Raw genomic sequence first — 20,726 nt, forward strand, 5'->3', positions numbered from 1 at the left:
GAGACTGGAAACATGTGTTTGCCATTCTGTATACTCTATGCACTCAGGAAGACATTTAGCACAGTCCCACACAGGGCTCGGTGTTCCGTCGTGTTTAGTGTGTGTATGTGCATGCATATGCACGAGGAGAGTGTGCATGCACTATATAGTCAATTCCAGAGGAGTTCCGTTAAATAAACACTTCCCTTTCATTATTTAGTCATGTTGTCATTACTCACTCTGTGACTTGTGTTTCGGCGTGCAGTAAAACGGCTCAGACCAATGGTGATGCTCTCCGTGTCTAGTCTGTACAGTCACCTGTAGAAAGTCCTACATCTACTTCTGAATGGATCCGTTACACGGGATGATGCTCACCACATGCAAATGTAATGTAGGCTATTCAACTATGAACGGTCCAGTTATTGGATGTCTGCAGTCAGGGGTTGTGTTGTGTTTGAATAACCCGGCGGAGTGAAATGATGTCGAGGTTGTAACACACAACCTCTGTTCGCCACTGCAGTAAAGGTGTCAGGGCTCATCTGGAGTGATCATGTTGTTGTCACATTATTGTCGACAGGTGGCGTTTTTACAAGTCTGAGTCACATCAAAAGAACAATCCTCCGTTGGACATTCCGCGACACTGCCACTTCTCAGGCCTCACAAAGAAAGAGACATTGACAATCATAGCATTGATACACCAACCACTTCGAAAGGTACAGAGGAATCTTTATTGCCATGAGCCCTCCAGTTCACAGTACATGAACAACATTTAGTCAATTTACTCTTCTCGTGGATGACATAACAGGTGAAGGTGGCATCATGCTGAAACCATGTTTTGTCACAGCACATTCCCTCAGTGTGCCACTGCCTGGCTATGGTAACGTCAGCTCTTTAACTGGCTGAGCAGAGTGCATAGTGCGTGCTACCGTTGTGACATGAGCAACGTGTGGCCAGGCCTCCCATAAACCTACACTGGGGATGTGATGTTATGTGTGGTTCCACTGGTAATAATGTACTGTATTCTATCATCCTTACTGTATGGCCACATGAATGCATCGCCTTCTACAACAGCAGCAAAGAGATGACAAGGTGGGAGTAGGGCACACACTGTACGGAGAGCAGTGGTTTCCTGTAAGGATGATGCAATGACATATAAGGCAAACAAATAAGAGGATAAAAGAAAAAAAAACTGGTCATTGGTTTCCTCTCCTACAGCATGGATGGGAGGAGGCAACAACCACAATGTCTCTACCAGGGATCATTCTCACAGGTTTACTATTGGCTGGGTGGAGATCGTTTGCCAGCTGATGTAGCCTAGAGCAGGTGAGTGAAAGGACTACTGCATTGTTACCATCTGCATTGTGTTGTTATGGGTCACTCAGGCATACAAGGTGTTGTTAGGGGTCACTCAGGGATACAAGGTGTTGTTATGGGTCACTCAGGCATACAAGGTGTTGTTTGGAGTCACTCAGGCATACAAGGTGTTGTTAGGGGTCACTCAGGGATACAAGGTGTTGTTAGGGGTCACTCAGGCATACAAGGTGTTGTTTGGAGTCACTCAGGCATACAAGGTGTTGTTAGGGGTCACTCAGGGATACAAGGTGTTGTTAGGGGTCACTCAGGCATACAAGGTGTTGTTAGGAGTCACTCAGGGATACTTTTTGTGATACATAAATGGGGGTTCAAAGTGCACTGGATGGTTCATGTCCAAATGATTGTGGAAAGTTATGTTTTTATGCATCGAATGATTGTGATTCAATAAGGTTGGAGATGTTGGTCTTAAACCAGCACTATGTGGATCATTTCCTTTAACCAAACACAAGCAAACACACTTCATATCGTCTTCATATAACCTTTATGACACTTTCCTGGGGTCCCTAAACCCATCTTTTTGATTTAATGGCCACAGATCCTCTGGGAGGATTGACGAGCAGACCCTGGAGAGACCCCATACCAACCAACCCTACATCTACCACTGTCATGTGGCAGACACACCTGTCTATCCTGCAGGATACAGGACAACCCGACACTGCCTGAAAACAATGACCATGAAGACACCACGCTGAGTTACCATACATTACAATTTCAGGTAGGCACAATGTCTGAGAGAGAAGCCTTCACATGAACCAGTCTGACCATGTTGTCTGTCCTGTCCTCTCTGGAGAGTCCCAGAGTCACTCTTTAAGGCGTACCTAGTGGCATTAGAGACCTTATTGAACGTGAACGTAGGAGCTCTGAATGAATAGCTCAATACTAGAATGATAACGATAGCTATTATCGTTTCCCCAAGAAATACTATGACACTGCAGAAATATTTGACCTCTTGCCTTCTTGTATTTGAATGTACATATAAAAACAGATTCTTCCTTAAAACCAACCCCTATCATACCATTTGAACTTTATAGCACATCTAATTGCTGCCTCCCTCCCCTTGTATTGACACATCTAACAGGGAATTCCACATTTGCAAGATTAATAAGTTATTACATGTTTTTTTTTTTTTTTTACATACATACACACACACAGAGAGGGGAGCTAGGAAGTGACCTGGTGCATTATCATGCTTCATCAACCTCCTACAATCTACAGAACTATACAGAAGAACACAGTAAAACATCAGATATTCTTACACTTCTCCACTCTGCTAATCATTTCCAACAACAAGGCATCACCATTTTAAACAGCCTGGCTCAAACTGCCTGTTTGGGCACATTTACACTAGTCTCCATATTAAACCATCCTGCAATTGAGGGCATACACAACCAAATGTACTAAGTAGCACTGAGCAGTTCAGCTGTACATGTTGTCTTCACATATAGATAAAGTTTAGATTTATAATTTAATTTGAATATATCATTATCTGCTGGTACCGGGTAATCACAGTGACTCTAAAATAAAATTACAAGAGGAAGTAAAATAGTATATACAACAAACAATAGCTTTTTGTTTGGCATCCCTTACAGAGCTGTACAACACAGCTGGGTCCAGTGGTTTGAGTTGGGTGTAGGAGAGCTGCCTTGGCATCTTTTGGCAGAACAGTCTTGGAGGAGGAATAATCCCGTTCTCCTCTGATCTCACATTGTTATTGGCGTCATCAGCAGTGGACCTGAAGGTGAGGTGGGGTGAGGTGAAGTGGTGAGATCAAATCCACTTAAATGTTTCAAGCAAGGCATGAATCTGGGCAGGAGGTTAAATATGTGCCCTGTCCCATGCCGATATAGGTGATGCTAAAAGTGCAAGAACAACACAGAAACACACATACAGTAGGTACACAGACAAAAACATTAGGGTGAAATGTGGGAATCCCTCACCCACAGGTAACCACTCCATTCTGGATTCATTTCAAATACACTGAATTGTCATTGTGGCCATCAAACACAACATATATTGTAACACAGAAGGCTGTGTTCACTAAAGAAATCCTGTCCAGTTCACATTAAATCCCTACAATAGTTTTGTCTAAAAGGAGAGCTGCCTTATGACAATGCATGGTTCAGTCCAGCAGGAGGTGCACTTTCTACAGCATAGCTTCTACAGCCAGTCTTTCAGGGATGACGAGGATCTCCCCCATTGTTTCATCCTCAGCAGAGGTATTATCCACTTGAATATCGGTTTCCCTTATAAATAAATTGTGTCTCATTCACTGGAAGCAGACGTGGAATACTCAAGTCCACCACCCTTGAAATTAAGCTGAGGAGGTATGGAGAGGAGAGAATGGTGTCTCGACCCAATGAATGAACCATTCCGTGTGAATGTTGGCAGAGAGAGGCAGGGTCAGTATGCATCATTCCATCTTTTCCAGCAGGCTGCCTGCAGGCATGCAATCTTCATCTTCCTTTCTCCCTGTGTAATATGTAGCTCCAAGGCCCTCCACTCTAAGGGTGCCCAGCTGAACTGCTCTCGGTCCATGGCGTGGGTTGAGCAGAGAGGGAGACTACTGTTTACATACGTACCTCATGAGACATACACACACGCTTTGTGTCAATGGAAATAAACAGCCACCAAACATGCTGCACACGTGCCTCTTCATCTAAATCAACTGGGTTGTTTTAAGCAATTGCTATTCTGCCCAACTTGTCAAGTATGTGAAGCAAAATAAAAGAAACATAGTGACGGCACACACACACACACGCACACACACACACACACACACACACACACACACACACACACACACACACACACACACACACACACTCACTTGCGCACACTCAAGGTACAAAACACACTCTTGGGTAAAGCACAACCATTAGTCAATCTATTGGGAGGACTATCAGATGGTGAGAAATGTTTCAGAGTTGTTTTTTGAGTTGACTCTGCCCTCATCATGGGCTTGCCCAGAGGTAAAATGTCATCCTACAGAATGAGGAGTCTTATGCATGTGTGGTGTAGAGCAGGTTGATGTACTGTGCTGGTGTGTTTTTATACAATATTTAATGCGCAGTGTGTTTGTGATCTGTGTGCGATTATCTGTGTGTGTTTGTTTGTGTGTGTGTGTGTGTGTGTGTGTGTGTGTGTGTGTGTGTGTGTGTGTGTGTGTGTGTGTGTGTGTGTGTGTGTGTGTGTGTGTGTGTACACAGTGTGCACTGTGGTGGAGCTAACAGGGCTTGTTGACATTGCACAGCAGCTCGGTGACTTTGATGAGGCGGGACACGGTGCTCTGGGATTCCTCCTGCAGCCGCTGGTTATTCTGCCTGAGGCTCTGCACCTCGGCCTGCAGCACCGCCTTGTCCTCCTTCTCCTGCCAGGGAGCGGCACACAACAACATCCGTCTGTCAGACCACCATGGCTGGGATGGATGGAGGGGTGAGAGGGGGCTGGGTATGGGTGGAGGTGGGTGAGGGGTGGCTGCATTGAGTGGACAAGACTGCAGGCACACACAGACAGAGGGGTTCACAAACATACAAGCCTTATAGTGGTGGAGGCAGTGCAAGACTGGGTACTGGAGAAGCACACACACATACCAGATGCTTGCACGCACGCACATACACACAAATACAAAACCAATTACCTTCCATAAAAGCAATCCATGGGGAGAGGTGGCGTATGGAGGAAATGTTCAAACGGATTTACTATGGCAACCACTTGTTCGAGACCATACAACCAATTAATAAATCAATCTCTTATTAAAGACCCAGTGCAGTCAACAACTAGACTTTCCTGTGTTTTATATATATTTCCACACTATGAGGTAGGAATAATACTGTGAAAAGTATGATAATGCCCTTTTAGAGAGCTGTTTGAAAAGACTGCCTGAAATGTCGCCTGTTTTGGTGGTATGGAGTTTTGGCCTGCCCGGTGACATCACAGTTAATAGACCAGTAAGAAAGAGAGTTCCAAACCTCTCTGCCAATAACAGCTACTTTGTAGTTCTCCCCACTCCCAGACCACACCCAGACAGCCATAGCAAAATTCTTGCTTGAGGAATTGCTCTTTGTCAAGAAGCTATTTTTATTTCTTTATGACCATTATTTTTGATTTGATTATTCTACCCCTTTTTCATGGTATCCAATTGGTAGTTACAGTCCTGTCCCAACGTTGCAACTCCCGTACGGACTCGGGAGAGGCGAAGGTCGAGAGCTGTGAGTCCTCCAAAACACAACCCAGCTGCTTCTTGACACAATGCCCGCTTAGCCCAGAAGCCAGCCAGCCACACCAATGTGTTGGAGGAAGCACTGTATACCTGGTGACCGTGTCAGTGCATTTCGTCTGGCCTGCCACAGGAGTTGCTAGGGCGCAATGGGACAGGAACATCCCTGCTGGCCAAACCCTCCCCTAACCTGGACAATGCTGGGCCCTTTTGTGCACCGCCCCATGGGTCTCCCAGTCGTAGCCGGCTGCGACAGAGCCTGGACTCAAACCAGGTTCTCTAGTGGCACAACTAGCACTGCAGAGCCTTAGACCACTGCGCCACTCGGGAGGCCCCTTTTTGACCCTTTTAATTGAAAACAATCACAGTAAAACAGCTACATTGGACCTTTAAACGAGAACAGAGGAATTGCCATAACATGTTTAATGTAGCTGATTGTTATACAAGTGAAATGTCTCTAAAGACTCAAACTCCAAAATGACAGGCATTCCTAATCTAGCAAACAGCAGGGGTCACCCTAATCCCTCACTACTTGGAACTGAGTTTGAAATCAGCTACTGCAACTTTCAGTGCAGTGATTTGCCATAGTAAATGCTTCCTGTTGGCTATGTCATACACGGTAGCAACAGAGACGGGAAACCAGAGACTCAGGGTAGACAAACAGACAGGGGCAACTACCACTACAACCAGTTTTGCCAACTGCATTCCTATCACACCACCTTTAACTGACTTTTTGTAACCCTCCAAAAGAGATGTGCGTTGCCACATCTGCTGTTCACTTGCAGAACAAAGTCATTGACCAATAAAGAAAGATTGCTTCATTGCAGAAAGTTGGCAACACTGAGTGCAGAGTAATATGCCAGATCCCTTTACGGAAAAAGTGTTACAAAATGACATGTTCTCATGTGACCACGTGCTCTTATGTATAGTGAATGTGACAACGTGACGACATGTAAAGCGACATGTGACAACACGAACATACACATGTGAAAATGTGATCACGTGTGAAATGTTCCAATCATGTGATTTTGTGAAATCGTGGTGTTTCTGTAAGGGATTCGCCGCAGTGGATAAGGGTTTTGAGCAATGGTATGAAATGTAAGCTCATTGTAACTTAATCTTCGATAAGTACAGCGTGCCATGAGTGAGCGAGCTATACTTAGCTTGGGCCAATTAGCTTGGTGATTGGATTTATTCAAACTCAATCTCAAAAAAAAAAATAAAACAATGGAATGAATGCAATGTAATATTGCCTCCACACACCATTGACTTGTGTGATGGTGTTGATTTATTTGATTGTCTATATGGAGTGTGGGTTCTATCCTGACTGACTCCAGTGTTGTCTGTCTGTCTGCTGTGTTGTGAGTGGTGGGACTCACAGCACATTGACAATAACAATGAATGATAGCTGAAACCAGTTAGGTATTATCATCAATCTGGGTCAATAGGAATTCTCTTTGGTAGCAGCAGTACTGTATGGCCTTGCTGGTTCAACTCCCTAGTGGGCCATAGTGCAACTGTGCCCTAAAGCAAATCAATTAACCTGAAATAACCAGTACTCAGCTTTATAATTGGAAAATAAACTGATGAGATTGTAACTCACACAGAAAGCAAAGGAACACATTCTCATCGCCACATCAGATGATTTTGCTCAAACTGTACTAGCTCAGCTGTAAACCCTCCCCTTCTTGGCAGTCATGGACAGAAACCAAAGACTAACCAAAAGTAGTCTAGGTGACACAGCACACTTCTGAATGGAACCCAACTAGCTCCTCCCACAGTCTTCGGTGAGTCCTATTTCTACTGGCCCTACTATGGGACTGGGAGAGCCTAGAACCAACCATGCTCACTCACTCACTCTCCCAGGGCAGAGGGTAAACAACAGAGAAACGTGGAAAGGGGTCATCTGATGTGGTAGTTCTCTGTAAGGTCGTCCTCCTTGGTGCATTGTCCCTGACTGCCAATGTCTCTGTGTTGTGTTGTGTAAATTGATGATAATACTGTGTTAATGGTGTGTTTTCCGAGGAAGCGTAGGGAGTTACAGACAAAAACAGAGGGTAAGACTGGTTATATGTTGGTGTTATAGCCACAGGGTTTGTGACCAGAAAGTCTGCAGAGTTTGATTCTTTTGAGTTTGATTCTTTTGAGTTTGATTCTTTTGTGTGCTTTATGTCTCACGTGTTTCAAGAACCAAGTTGAGCGAATAGCATTTGCACAAAAAAATCCTTGGAATGTCATTCACTTAGTCGGATGCCAGCTTAAAACTCTGGCAGTGTGGCGTCTCTTGGATATATGAGTGGTGATAAGGACTTGGTTGGAGGGGATATAGCACACTGCATACCGCAGGGTTTAATTTGACCTTCGAGATTAAACACTCTCGTTACTGTAACACAGGAATCATGTTTCACCCAATTGAGAATGTGTTTAAGGACGCTCGGGAGGCTTCCAAAACTCTCTCTCTCTCTCCCCCCTTCTTTCGCTCTTTCTCTCTCTCTCTCCCTTTCTCCAATGTGCTTCTTCCTTTTACATTACAAGAGTAACCAGTCATTCAGCAGTTGTGAGGACTTCAAAAAGTATCCCCAAGTCCCCGTGCTTCCCAGAGAAGAGCCGGTAAACGGGGTGAGGAACATGGTGCTAAGAGATCCAGAGGCAGCACACAGGGATGACTGACAGCCTGTCAGACTTTCAGGGTTGTGAGGAGGAACTTCACTTCCAATGTTTCACATCCATGAAGGACCCTAGTGGTGGATTTGGGTCATTGGGTTAATGAACTCTGGGCCTGTTTTTTACTAGTTCTATTTCCAATTGTTATTGTTCTGTTGTCTTAACACAACAACAGAGGACACATCTCATGCTTTTACTTGCCTCTGTTGCCTTTTGGTCGCTTAGTGTTGAGAGAGTGAGCATGGTTGCCCAATGTCACTCCAGCCAATCTTCTCATCTCCTCTGTTCACCCTGCCCAATGACAAGACAGGTTTCTTTTGCTTGTCCCGCCTGCTGCCCGCCCTACCTCTACATTCCCTCTGTGTGTTTGTGTGCTTGCAGTAGGAGTCAGGGGGTTGGGGGAGGCGGAGGGAGGGGGGGGGGTCACAGTGTGGGCAGGATGCTGTGAGGGGGGTCTGGGGAGGGGCTGTGGTTGGCCATCTGAATGGGGAGTACCTTTTGCAGGTCGTCCTGCAGCCTCTTCAGCATGTCCTCCAGCTGGGAAACCTTCTCCATGTGGCCAGGGGAGTCACTACAGGGGCATGGGAGAGAGACACACACTCAGTATAATGCACAGACAGGTAACTGCCAAAATACAGGAAATACCAACATAACGTGTCTTAATAGGGCATTGGGCCACCCTGAGCTGTCAGAAGAGCTCCAATGCACCTTGGAATAGATTCTAAGGTGTCTGGAAATCTATTGGAGGGATGTAACATTAATTGCTGTTTTGTTGAGGACGGTGGATAGCAAAGTTTCTAGATCTACTCCAGAATCTCCCATTAGTGTTCAATTGGGTTGAGATCTGGTGGCGTGAGACACACACACTTTAAACCCCGCATGCTCCTGTGAGTCCCCTCTTTTAAAGTCACTGAGATCTCTTCTTCTAGCCATGGTAGCCAAAATAATGGGCAACTGTTCATTTGTATACATTACCCTAAGCATGATGGGATGTTCATTGCTTACTTAACTCAATAACCACCCCTGTGTGGAAGCACCTTTGTATCCTTTGTATCCCTCATTTACTCAAGCGTTTCCATTATTTAGATTTAGTCAGTTACCTGTAGTTCGGTAGTGTCTGTATGTGTTACCAGTAGGGATCCTTTCTTTTGGTTTGGTGTGTGTATGAGAAGACCGTGAGTAAATACATGTATGTATGTGAGCAAGAGAGACATGGGGTCAGAATGGGAGAGACAATAAGGAGGGAATGGGCTGCCAGGGAAACGCCACCACACGGAATCAAGGAGGGAGGCTGATGCACTGACTAAATCAGAAAGACAATACATGACAGTACAGAGAACGAGTGTTAGTCAGTTCTTCAAGAAAGAGAAAAAAGTGTGAGAGACGATGAAGAGCGAGATAAGGACAGGCAACATGCCAATGAGCCAGTATCATGATGAGCAACCGAGGCTGAACTATGAGAACTGTTCAACAGTCCATCTCTGAATCAGAAACTCCCACAGCCACAGATCCACACAATGAGTCAGACACCATTTGGAGTTCACATACAGAGAGAAATATGCAGAGGTCTACAGTGACCCACTGTGTGTGTGTGTGTCTGTGTATGTGTATGTGTGTGTGTGTGCGTGTGCATGTATATGTATATGTATATGTGTATGTGTATGTGTATGTTTATGTATGTGTGTGTGTGTGTGTGTGTGTGTGTGTGTGTGTGTGTGTGTGTGTGTGTGTGTGTGTGTGTGTGTGTGTGTGTGTGTGTGTGCGCGTGTGTATGTATATGTGTGTGTGTGTGTGTGTGTGTGTGTGTGTGTGTGTGTGTGTGTGTGTGTGTGTGTGTGTGTGTGCGTGTGTATGTATATGTGTGTGTGTGTGTGTGTGTGTGTGTGTGTGTGTGTGTGTGTGTGTGTGTGTGTGTGTGTGTGTGTGTGTGTGTGTGTGTGTGTGTATGTGTGTGTGTATGTATGTATGTATGTATGTATGTATGTGTGTATGTGTGTGTGTGTGTGTGTGTGTGTGTGTGCGTGTATATAGCTGGAGACTCAAACCCACCTGTCTTCTACAGTGACCCACTGTGTGTGTGTGTGTCTGTGTATGTGTGTGTGTGTGTGTGCGTGTGCATGTATATGTATATGTATATGTGTATGTGTATGTGTATGTTTATGTATGTGTGTGTGTGTGTGTGTGTGTGTGTGTGTGTGTGTGTGTGTGTGTGTGTGTGTGTGTGTGTGTGTGTGTGTGTGTGTGTGTGTGCGCGTGTGTATGTATATGTGTATGTGTGTGTGTGTGTGTGTGTGTGTGTGTGTGTGTGTGTGTGTGTGTGTGTGTGTGTGTGTGTGTGTGTGTGTGTGTATGTGTATGTATGTATGTATGTATGTATGTATGTATGTATGTGTGTATGTGTGTGTGTGTGTGTGTGTGTGTGTGTGTGCGTGTATATAGCTGGAGACTCAAACCCACCTGTCCTTCATGTCCTTTAGCTTGCCATCTGTCAGGGAGTCTGCTCCTTGGGTCCCATCTCCTGCTTTACGATCTGAAACATGACACATCACTCAACCGTGTTAGTCACTGAGCTCAACCACACAGTCATATAGACTGAATAGAAAATGTACCATGTTTCATTTTCAACACTGCCACGATTGCCATTTCCAGTGATAATGTGTAAAATATAACAGATGTAGATGTATTTAGTCAAATAAAATAAATCATCTGTTGTAATCCCCCGCAGATGTTTTCTTACCTTCCTGTGACAAGGCCTCCAGGATGCCGCGACAGGCGGCGGCTAGATCAGCTATCGACTGCCACTCCTCCTCTGAGGAATCTGTGTTCTCGGACAGGACTGAGAGAGAAAACAGGGTTTCAATGTGCTTTCATCACAAAAGCATATCTCTGAGGGGAGTAGCAGACCATGAATGTATGTAGGACAATACAGTTTGACAACACAATAGAATTGTGGGATTTATGAGCAGGCAAATTCTCTGGTTTAACAATGACAAAGAGCCACCACCAGGGGGTGGTATCATGATGCTTTGCCGCCTCGGTGGCACTGGCCGACTAGCTGCAGCGCGAGAGGGAGAAGTGGGTTCTTTCCATCTCTGTGTGTAACTGACTTCTGGAGTGTGGGGAGGGAAACGGAGATAATCTCCTCCGAAAAAAAAACAAAGTATTTGCTGAGAGGATGAGTGTGTGTGCTCTTATAGAAATATGAGTTCCATCGCCTTACGGCAGAGAGAGAGGGAGAGAGAGAGCAGATGGTCCAAAAGGGATCCCTGATTTGAAGCAGCCTAAAGCCCACCCCTCCCATCCTCCATCTGTCCCTCCTTTAGACTGGAGCTGGTAGGGGGTGGTAGAGGGGCGGGGGGCATATTGGGTTAGGGGGATAGGGGGCAGCCAAGATGAAAGAAGAGGGACAAAGGGGATGGAAGGCAGGGCTAAATGAGGATAATGAGGAGAGGGGTTTAGGGGAGAAAGGGTCCGGAGGCTAAAAAACGGATTTGAGGCTCAATTAAAGCGGAGAGCATTTTTGAACAGTTGTAATTGTTCAATTTCAGCACCATTCCGCCTGGCCTTATCAGCTGGCACAGGGTCTGCGCAGAGGACTTTTGTTTCAGACAGCTGCCTGTCTGATCAGCCTCCTAGCCATGCCTTCACACTCCTCCTCTTATCATAGTGACTCATCTCTCACTCTTTACAGCTTCTCTCTTTTGTTTGACTGCTCTCCCTCTCAAGCTGTTGGTTGCTGTGGCAGAGGAACAACGGTGTGTTCCTTATCGATTATGAGCGTTATCAAGATCATTGAGGAGATCCCTCTTCGCTATCGCCCATGCATGCTGTTTTATACAGGAGTAATACATAGGAAGTGGGATTCATAACACATCACCAACCTCATCTCGACAAAGGAAGTCTAGCTAGAAGTTGACATTTGAGGATATGTTGATGGTTTAGAGGTGTGCGAGGACATTTGAGAGGAATGGGATGGTTATGGAGGACAGAGTGAGCGGTGTGGTGGAACACCCACTCTTGGTGATGGAGTTGTGTAGGCTCAAAGCTCGGGAGTTCCTCTCTGTTCTGTCCAGACACGACAACCGGGCGGAGGACAGGGAAGGGTCCCTCACTAACATCCTTTCCTCACCCAGCTCAGCCCCTACAAACTAGAGAGAGAGAGGGGGGGGGGGGAGAGAGGGAGAGAGAGAGAGAGAGAGAGAGAGAGAGAGGGAGAGAGAGAGAGAGAGAGAGAGAGAGAGAGAAGGGGGGAGGGAGAGAGAGGGAGAGAGAGAGGGAGAGTGATGGAGGGAGAGGGAGAGAGAGAGAGAGAGGGAGAGTGGATGGATGGAGAGAGAGAGAGCGATAGAGAGAGAGAGTGATGGAGGGAGAGAGAGAGAGAGCGAGAGAGAGAAAGGGAGAGTGATGGAGGGAGAGAGAGAGAGAGCAATGGAGAGAGAGAGCAATGGAGAGAGAGTGAGAGAGAGAGAGAGCAATAGAGAGAGAGAGAGAGCAATGGAGAGAGAGAGAGCGATGGAGAGAGAGTGAGAGAGAGAGAGAGTGATGGAGAGAGAGAGAGAGCGATGGACATAGAGAAGAGGGTTAGAGGTTTATCGAATAGGGAACCTTCAACAGATCACTCACCAGGTGTTTGTCCGTGTGTGTCTCTGTACCTGCTCCTCGTCCAGGGGCACCTTGGGTTTAACAGCCAGGATGAGGTCAGGCGTGGCGTCTCTCAGCTCTCCTGGGTTCTCATAGATGTGACGTTCCATCTTCACACCCACGTTGTCATACACATGCCTGTCACAGCGGACACGGGGAGATTGAGACATACATTATAAATCCGCTGTTTATACTAATGACTTTCCAATCCAATCTGGAGGGCAAACTGGTTAACCTAGTAATCTTCAGGATAGCTCAAATTTGGGCTAAGATTTGAGTTTAGCAGTCTGATTCTGCTTACTGTGAAACCATAAATACACACGCACAAAATAATACCTCTAAAACCATTATGTCTTAACGCAGGATAACTAGGATGCAGGGCTTGACATTAACTTTTTTTTCAATTTATCCTTGCGACAAGCAGAACAGATTTTTTACTTGTCCAAAAGCTGAAGTCATTTGCCCCCCCCCCCCCCTAAAAAAAGGTCTGTAACACCATTTTTACGTAATTGTATGATGCAAGGAACCCCTTTACAAAATAAAATGCATTCCTATCTTTTTTTACGATAGAGAATCAGACAAAAATATAGGCTACCGTCTTTGCATATTCAAGCCTGTCTCAAAATACAACACGGCACAGCGCCAGCTGTGCCATCAGAGACTCTGGGTTCGCGCCCAGGCTCTGTGGAAACCGGCAGCGACCGGGAGGTGGGGCGACGCACAATTGGCCTAGCTTCGTCCGGATTAGGGAGGGCTTGGTCGGTAGGGATGTCCTTGTCTCATCGCGCACCAGCGACTCCTGTGGCGGGACGGGCGCAGTGCGCGCTAGCCAAGGTTGCCAGGTACACAGTGTTTCCCCCGGCACATTGGTGCGGCTGGCTTCCGGTTGGATGGACGCATGACTTTCAACCTTCGTCTCTCCCGAGCCCGTATGGGAGTTGTAGCGATGAGACAAGAAAGTAGCTACTACAACAATTGGATACCACGAAATTGGGGAGAAAAACGGGTCAAAAATTTAAAAATACAACACAGCCTTTTTAAGGCTCTCGTGAAGGATGGTTGACCATCCTTGGTCGCCTATAAAATATTGAAACATTACAATTACAACCAAATACTTTTTATGTCTTTACAAAATAAATTCTCTCCACGGCTCTATACATTTATGTCGTCCCATTGTCCCTGAGATGATAAAAAATATGTTGAAAGTTAAAAACTCTGGGACAGTTCTGGGGCGAGAGACCCCAAATACAGCCAAAAAATACAGTCAAAACAATTATACAGCCAAAAAAATGTTTGTATAAATATTTAGAAAACATTTTAAAAAGCAATGTGGCTGATGCAACAGACCAGACCATTAAGCTTAACATTTTGATAAAGTTTTTATATTATGTTATATTATATTATTATTATTACGTGGCTGTAGGCTATGCGCGAATGTTTCAAAATGTAAAAACACCTTTCTCAAAAGCGCACCACAAAGCACACCACAAAGCGCACCACAAAGTGCACCACAAAGCGCACCAGAAAGCACACCAGAAAGCGCACCACAAAGCGCACCACAAAGCACACCACAAAGCGCACCAGAAAGCGCACCACAAAGCGCACCACACAAAGCGCACCACAAAGCACACCACAAAGCACACCACAAAGCACACCACAAAGCGCACCACAAAGCACACCACATGTGGTTCTATGTGACAGAGATGAAAATATCTGTTAGAAAGTAAGAGGGGAGATCTAAAGATGCTTCAACTAGCATGAGTTACCAATATGACTAGGATAATGCCTTTGGCTGCCTGACAATAAAATCATGTGGATTTGAAAACCAATAGAACATGAGAGAAATGCTGTTTTCAATGTCATATTAAGTGTTTATAAAATAATTCTCTCAACATTTCTATGGTCCCATTTTGGCTAGGCTACTTTGAAACAAGGTAATACATGCATCATAAAATGACATGAAACGTCCAGGTTTGAAACAATTACGTTTATTTTTTAAATAGTTTCAAAATGGTGACCCCTCCGACTCTCCGGTTTGCCGTTTGAGTACAGAATCAAGCCCTTAAAGGTTCATGTTCATTTTACTTCATTATATTTGTCAAACATGACTGGCGTTTAGCCTATATTTATGGAATTAAAAGGCTCATTAAAGTTTGGCTACATTTTCTAAGGCCTCCCTCATGTCATTATCGGTTTGGACATGAGACTGTAGCCAATATGCATTTCACCCAAACTTTGACCTGTAGGCTTTGTTATTTATGTACATGAAAAATAAATATATTTGAATATTATTGGCCTCTCTGATCGGAGAAATTGTTTGATATTGTGATTTTTATGTATTTTTTTACTAGTCCATTGGGACAACTTATATCTACGCTGAGTGTATAAAACATTAGGAACACCTTCCTAATATTTGCTCTCAGAACAGCCTCAAGTCCTCTGGGAATGGACTACAAGGTGTAGAAAGGGATGCTGCTGTTGATTCCAATGCTTCCCACAGTTGTCAAGTTGGCTGTGTTGCAGTGTTGCAGTTCTTGACACACTCAAACCAGTGTGCCTGGCACCTACTACCATACCCCGTTCAAAGGCACTTAAATCTTTTGTCTCGCCCACTCACCCTCTGAATGGCACACACACACAACCCATGTCTCAATTGTCTCAAGGCTTAAAAATCTTTCCTTAACCCGTCTCCTACACTGATTGAAGTGGATTTAACAGTTGACATCAATAAGGGATCATTGCCTTCACCTGGATTCACCTGGTTAGTCTATGTCATGGAAAGATTGGTGTACCTAATGTTTTGTACACTCAGTCCAACAAAAAAATGTTATGAGTGGACACACGTTAATGTCAAGCCCCCCGGATGTCAGAAAATTCTCTGAGTAAAGCAGAGATAACCTGAGGTGTATGATGAGACTGAGGGCAGAGGTCACGTACCCGCCACACATGTCCCGGGAGTACTCTAAGGAGTAGCTGCGTGTTAGCTGGGAGTGGCTGATCGCCTCCATGGTCTGGTTGGGGGGGTGGTCATGCAGGGAGGTGGCCCGTAAAATAGGCAGGCTGGGTGTGGAGAAAAGGGAGCCCTGGTCCCCCTGGTCCTCCTCACCCTGTCCCATCTCTGACGGCCTGTCCTCAGCCTCTCCTCCCTCAGCTGGTCCCTCCATCGTCTCCGCCTCCTTTCCCTCTCCCTGTTCACGCTCCTCTTCCTCCAGCTCCTCCTCCTCCTCCCTCTCGTCCAGTACCCAGGCCTCTCCAGACTGGCCCTCCCCAGGCTTACGTTCTGCATCCTGGATGGCTTTCTGGTACAACTCGGAGAAACTCCTGGAGCCATCAGAGACAGAATACACACCGACAACATGTTATTACTGAGGAAATATTCATACTTCCCTTTTTGAAGCATTCAGTTTGTTCAGGAATGATACAATCCAGTAAGCAAAATGACATTGAAAAGACGTCTTCGCCAGACGTTGAAGTTAGGTTCATTTTAGATGCTGAATGAAAGGTGAAAATACATATTTTACGGACGTTGAAAATACAACTTTTCCCAGACGCTGAAATCAGGTTCATTTTCTGTTTTGAATGAACGTAGAAACCGTGTGATATACAGACGTTGAAAATATGTATGGCCAAATTTCAACTGCACATACATTCTAAAGGAAGTAAGCGTTATATCACAAGATTATTACTCTTTTTTTTCTTTCTGTCACACGCACTAATGTTAGCTTTTTCAGAAACGTTAAGTCTGGCAAAGATGATGTTCAAGGTAGTCCAACCTACTGTATTATAATAAACCAACAGACCACTTCAACTACAATATCATTCTCAGTAACGGATACAGAAATGTTCTTTTTCTTGTTATGACTGCGATATGTTTTATATACCTTAGTCGAATGCACTGACTGTAAGTCACTCTGGACGAGAGCGTCTGCTGAATGACAGTGGTTCTGTAATGTCGTGTGTGTAGGTGGCAGGGAAGTCAGGCGCAGGAGAATCAAACTTGGTATAAATGGAGTCGTTTAATAGACTTGACAAAACTCCATAATCAAAATACAAGAATAGTCACTCTGGATAAGAGTGTCTGCTGAATGACAGTGGTTCCCACAGTTTGGGAAGCACTGCAGTAGAGTAGAGTACGGCACGGTATGGTTCAGGACAGTAGAGTTTAACTCAGTAGAGTAGAGCAGAGTGAAGTTTAATGCAGTAGAGTACAGTTAAGTAAAGTACAGTTTAGTTCAGTAGAGTACATAAGAGTAAAATAGGGTACAATACAGTACTTTATACTGTACTATACTCTTCTGTGCCATACTGTAGTCTGTGGTTGTTGAAATCAATGACGGTCCGGCTCACACCAAGAAAAACGATTTCTAAAATGTAAAAACACGTCTGCGTCGGTCTTTGCTTTAGTGGGAGTATTCTAGAGCAGTACCTCTGAGCCAGACGGATGAGGAGGATAAAAAAAGAAATACTTATGAAGAAACATGGAATCTCTTTGAAATCAAAGAAGTGTCATTCCCTATCACAGGATGTGACAACATTGTAACAGCCGCCACACTTTTTTTGGGGGCTGATGTTAAACATGACTGTCAAAGCAGCATCCGCTATCTCTCTAGATATTTCCACTAGCCAGTTTGACAGGTATGTGGTAAGCAAAGTTGTGAAGTTAATATCCTGTTAAGTGTTCCCTTTCCTCTATCTGAGCAGTTCCTCCTTCACCAGGCTGCAGTAACACTGGAACACTGGCGATCTGGCTGACATTAAAAGGATGTAGAGGGTTCTGCTAACAGCCACTACCTGGGCCACTATCATTAGAGGCCATTAGAGCCATTGATTGGTGGTTAGCCAGTTGGTGGGACACTGACGACAGCACGCCATAAACAACAGAGTGAGCTGTGACCCTGGCATGGTGCCTCCCTGGCCTCCTGAATGAATCTGTTCCCCTCAGCCCTCCCTCCTCCTACTCCTTTAACCCCTCATCCCCTAATCAGCATTACTCTTCACCTACCACACTACTAAAACACTTTACAACCCTGACCCCCATCCCTCTCTCCATATCTGCCTCTACCCTAATCCTTGCCATGTTACCCTACCCTCCCCACTCTCCTCTATCCCCATCCATCTCTGACTCCCCCTCTCCCCCCTCTCTGACCTGCGGGGCTTGCCGTTCTCGTCTGGAGGGATGACGGTGATGTGGATCTTGTGGGCAGTGCGGAGCAGTCTGGCCCTCTCCTCCGGCCCCAGGTGCACCAGGGCGTGACCACACAGTCGCACCACCCGCGCCCCCAGCTGCAGACCCCCACTCTCCGCATAGCCGAATCGCTGCAGGTCTGTCACAAAGCCCTCCTCGCTCATCAGGAAGCCTGGCTGGCCCACCCCGTCACGCAGCGGGGTCACCTCCCGCGCCTCACAGCCCCGCGTCACCAGCTGAGGACAACAACAGGACCCAGTGAGTTGAATACTGTTATGTAACATCGGAACGGAAACCATGATATGATAACACAATATGAGCAGTGGTGTTCGAAAGCCTTCCCACTCACCTCTAGTCTCTGCACCATCTCCCGTATCTCCTCTGCCTGGCTGTCCATCACACTGATTGACACTGCCTCCCCCCTCTCATAGAAGATATCCAGGCAAGGCCCACCCATGGCCCTGCTGTCTGTCACCGCCTTCCAGCCAATCACGTCGCGGCAGCAGCAGTTGAACACCACCCTCCGTGTGTATCTCTCGATCAGCACCACTGATTCAGCTGAGACCCCCAGTAGACAGGGCAGCTTTTGTCCTCCTGTCTCCTCCTCATTCCCACTGGTGGCCCTGACAGCCCAGACGAGCGCCCCAGCACTGTGCAGCTCTGCTCCCTTGGCCCCCTTCAGTTTGTCTTTGCGCTTTCCCCCTAGGGACAGCAGGGGGAACTTGGTGGAGGAGTCGATTGGCGTGGTGGTCACGTAGTTCTCTGCCAGGTCTTTCAGGTACTCCTGCCGTGTACGCGTGGCCATGGAGCGGAACTTCTCCGCCTTCTCGGCAGCGTTCTCAGCGTTCACCGCCTTGGCCAGCAGGAAGTCTCTGAAGGCAGGGGAACGGGGGAATCGAGCACCCTTAGGGAACAGAGGCCCGAATAACGGGATGTCTTTGGAGCGTGTTACCGCCACCCTGGGGGCGAGAGAGATTGTCAGGGTAAAAAAATCAGAAATCCAACCCCATAATCAGTCTTGCAGCACACTCCTAGTTTTGATACCCCTGTAAATACAATGTGACAACAGTAAACATATTGTTACACCTATCATTTCTGATTGATAATGCTGAAAGCAGATAAACATACAAAGACAGTTGTGGAGCAGCCAGGGACAGTGGTACAGCTCGAGACAAACAGAGACAGTTGTGGAGCAGCCAGGGACAGCGGTACAGCTCGAGACAAACAGAGACAGTTGTGGAGCAGCCAGGGACAGCGGTACAGCTCGAGACAAACAGAGACAGTTGTGGAGCAGCCAGGGACAGTGGTACAGCTCGAGACAAACAGAGACAGTTGTGGAGCAGCCAGGGACAGCGTGGAGCAGCCAGGGACAGTGAGTGACAGTGGTACAGCTCAAGACAAACAGAGACAGTTGTGGAGCAGCCAGGGACAGCGGTACAGCTCGAGACAAACAGAGACAGTTGTGGAGCAGCCAGGGATAGCGGTGCAGCTCGAGACAAACAGAGACAGTTGTGGAGCAGCCAGGGACAGCGGTACAGCTCGAGACAAACAGAGACAGTTGTGGAGCAGCCAGGGACAGCGGTGCAGCTCGAGACAAACAGAGACAGTTGTGGAGCAGCCAGGGAGAGCGGTACAGCAGGAGAGAAGGCTCTCATCTCACCTGTAGTAGGTGTGGTCAGAGCAGGACTTTTCCACCTGGATGATGATGAAGACATGTTGGAAATGGGAGCGAATGGCCTTAGGAGTGAAGGGCAAAGCCCCTGGCTCCTGGAACACTATGGTCACTATGTCATTCCCAATGTGCCTCTTCCTCAGCAACTACAGTACCAGAGAGAGAGGGTGGGGGGGGGGGGGTTAGAGGTAGTCAAGAGAGCTGTTAATACATTTTGGTTATTTGATCAACTCATGATCATGTGCAGTTAGCTATTCGGTGTTACTTATTTGTATGGTGTTGTGTTTCCAAATCACTCCAACCGAAGAGCTGGCAGATGTGAGCGGCTCTCCAGCCTGACTGCCAGCCAAACAGACAGAGTGGCAGTAGCTCAGTATCTATAGTGTATGGGCAGACACAGCATGCTTTTAGAGTGGGAGTTGGACATAGAGACGCAGAGGAACAAGTCATTTGCCTGCCGTGCTTGTTGTGCGACATTCTTCAAGCGGGGACGCCTTCATTTGAATATGGGGAACTGTGTAGGTTTTAAAACCAAAGAATAATGTTACCATAAACACAGAATCAAGAAGATTATTTTTCATACATTTTTTTTGTGAGGAATGCTGCTTATTCTCTTCAATATTTGCCCCCAAAAAAAGACCTAACTATGCTTGTGTAAAAGATCACAATCTCCGTTTCTAATCGTTTTCGATTAAAAAGGACTTTCTAAACAACCACGTTATCACATTATCACTACCACGGCTTCAAGTTGTCTAACTGGGTTTCCTTAGCGTCCTGTAAAGCAGTGTGTAGTGTGTATGTGTTGTGTGTTGTTCGTTACCTGTTGTGTGTTGTTGGCCGTGTAGGGCAGCATGGTGGACACGTGGAACATGACCTCATAGTCCTGGTAGCGCGTGTAGAGGGACTGGATCCCCGTGGAGTCCGCTGTGTGCGCACACGCGCGCACGAGCACACACACACACGCGCACAGAAAGGTTTAAACACGTCGCTATCAG

The 20,726-nt window shown here is 46.2% G+C and overlaps 1 protein-coding gene across 10 annotated transcripts in view; it reads right to left on the reverse strand.

Annotated features, from left to right (window-relative positions):
• Positions 1-688: 688 nt before the first annotated feature.
• LOC135550394 (signal-induced proliferation-associated 1-like protein 1) overlaps positions 689-20,726 on the reverse strand; it is a 45,932-nt gene continuing 25,894 nt past the window's right edge. For 7 of the 10 annotated variants that reach the window (XM_064981161.1, XM_064981158.1, XM_064981159.1 and 4 more), the window contains exons 6-16: positions 20,552-20,655; positions 19,720-19,877; positions 18,409-19,018; positions 18,021-18,295; positions 15,812-16,195; positions 12,886-13,012; positions 12,249-12,381; positions 10,971-11,069; positions 10,691-10,763; positions 8,729-8,804; positions 689-4,846 (exon numbers count right to left, since the gene is read on the reverse strand). In XM_064981161.1, the coding sequence (XP_064837233.1) occupies positions 4,577-4,846; positions 8,729-8,804; positions 10,691-10,763; positions 10,971-11,069; positions 12,249-12,381; positions 12,886-13,012; positions 15,812-16,195; positions 18,021-18,295; positions 18,409-19,018; positions 19,720-19,877; positions 20,552-20,655 (2,309 nt within the window). In that variant the 3' untranslated portion in view covers positions 689-4,576. The other 3 variants (XM_064981168.1, XM_064981165.1, XM_064981166.1) reach the window with 3 other exon arrangements.

Source organism: Oncorhynchus masou, chromosome 12 (genome assembly GCF_036934945.1).
Source record: "Oncorhynchus masou masou isolate Uvic2021 chromosome 12, UVic_Omas_1.1, whole genome shotgun sequence".
NCBI lineage: Eukaryota > Metazoa > Chordata > Actinopteri > Salmoniformes > Salmonidae > Oncorhynchus > Oncorhynchus masou.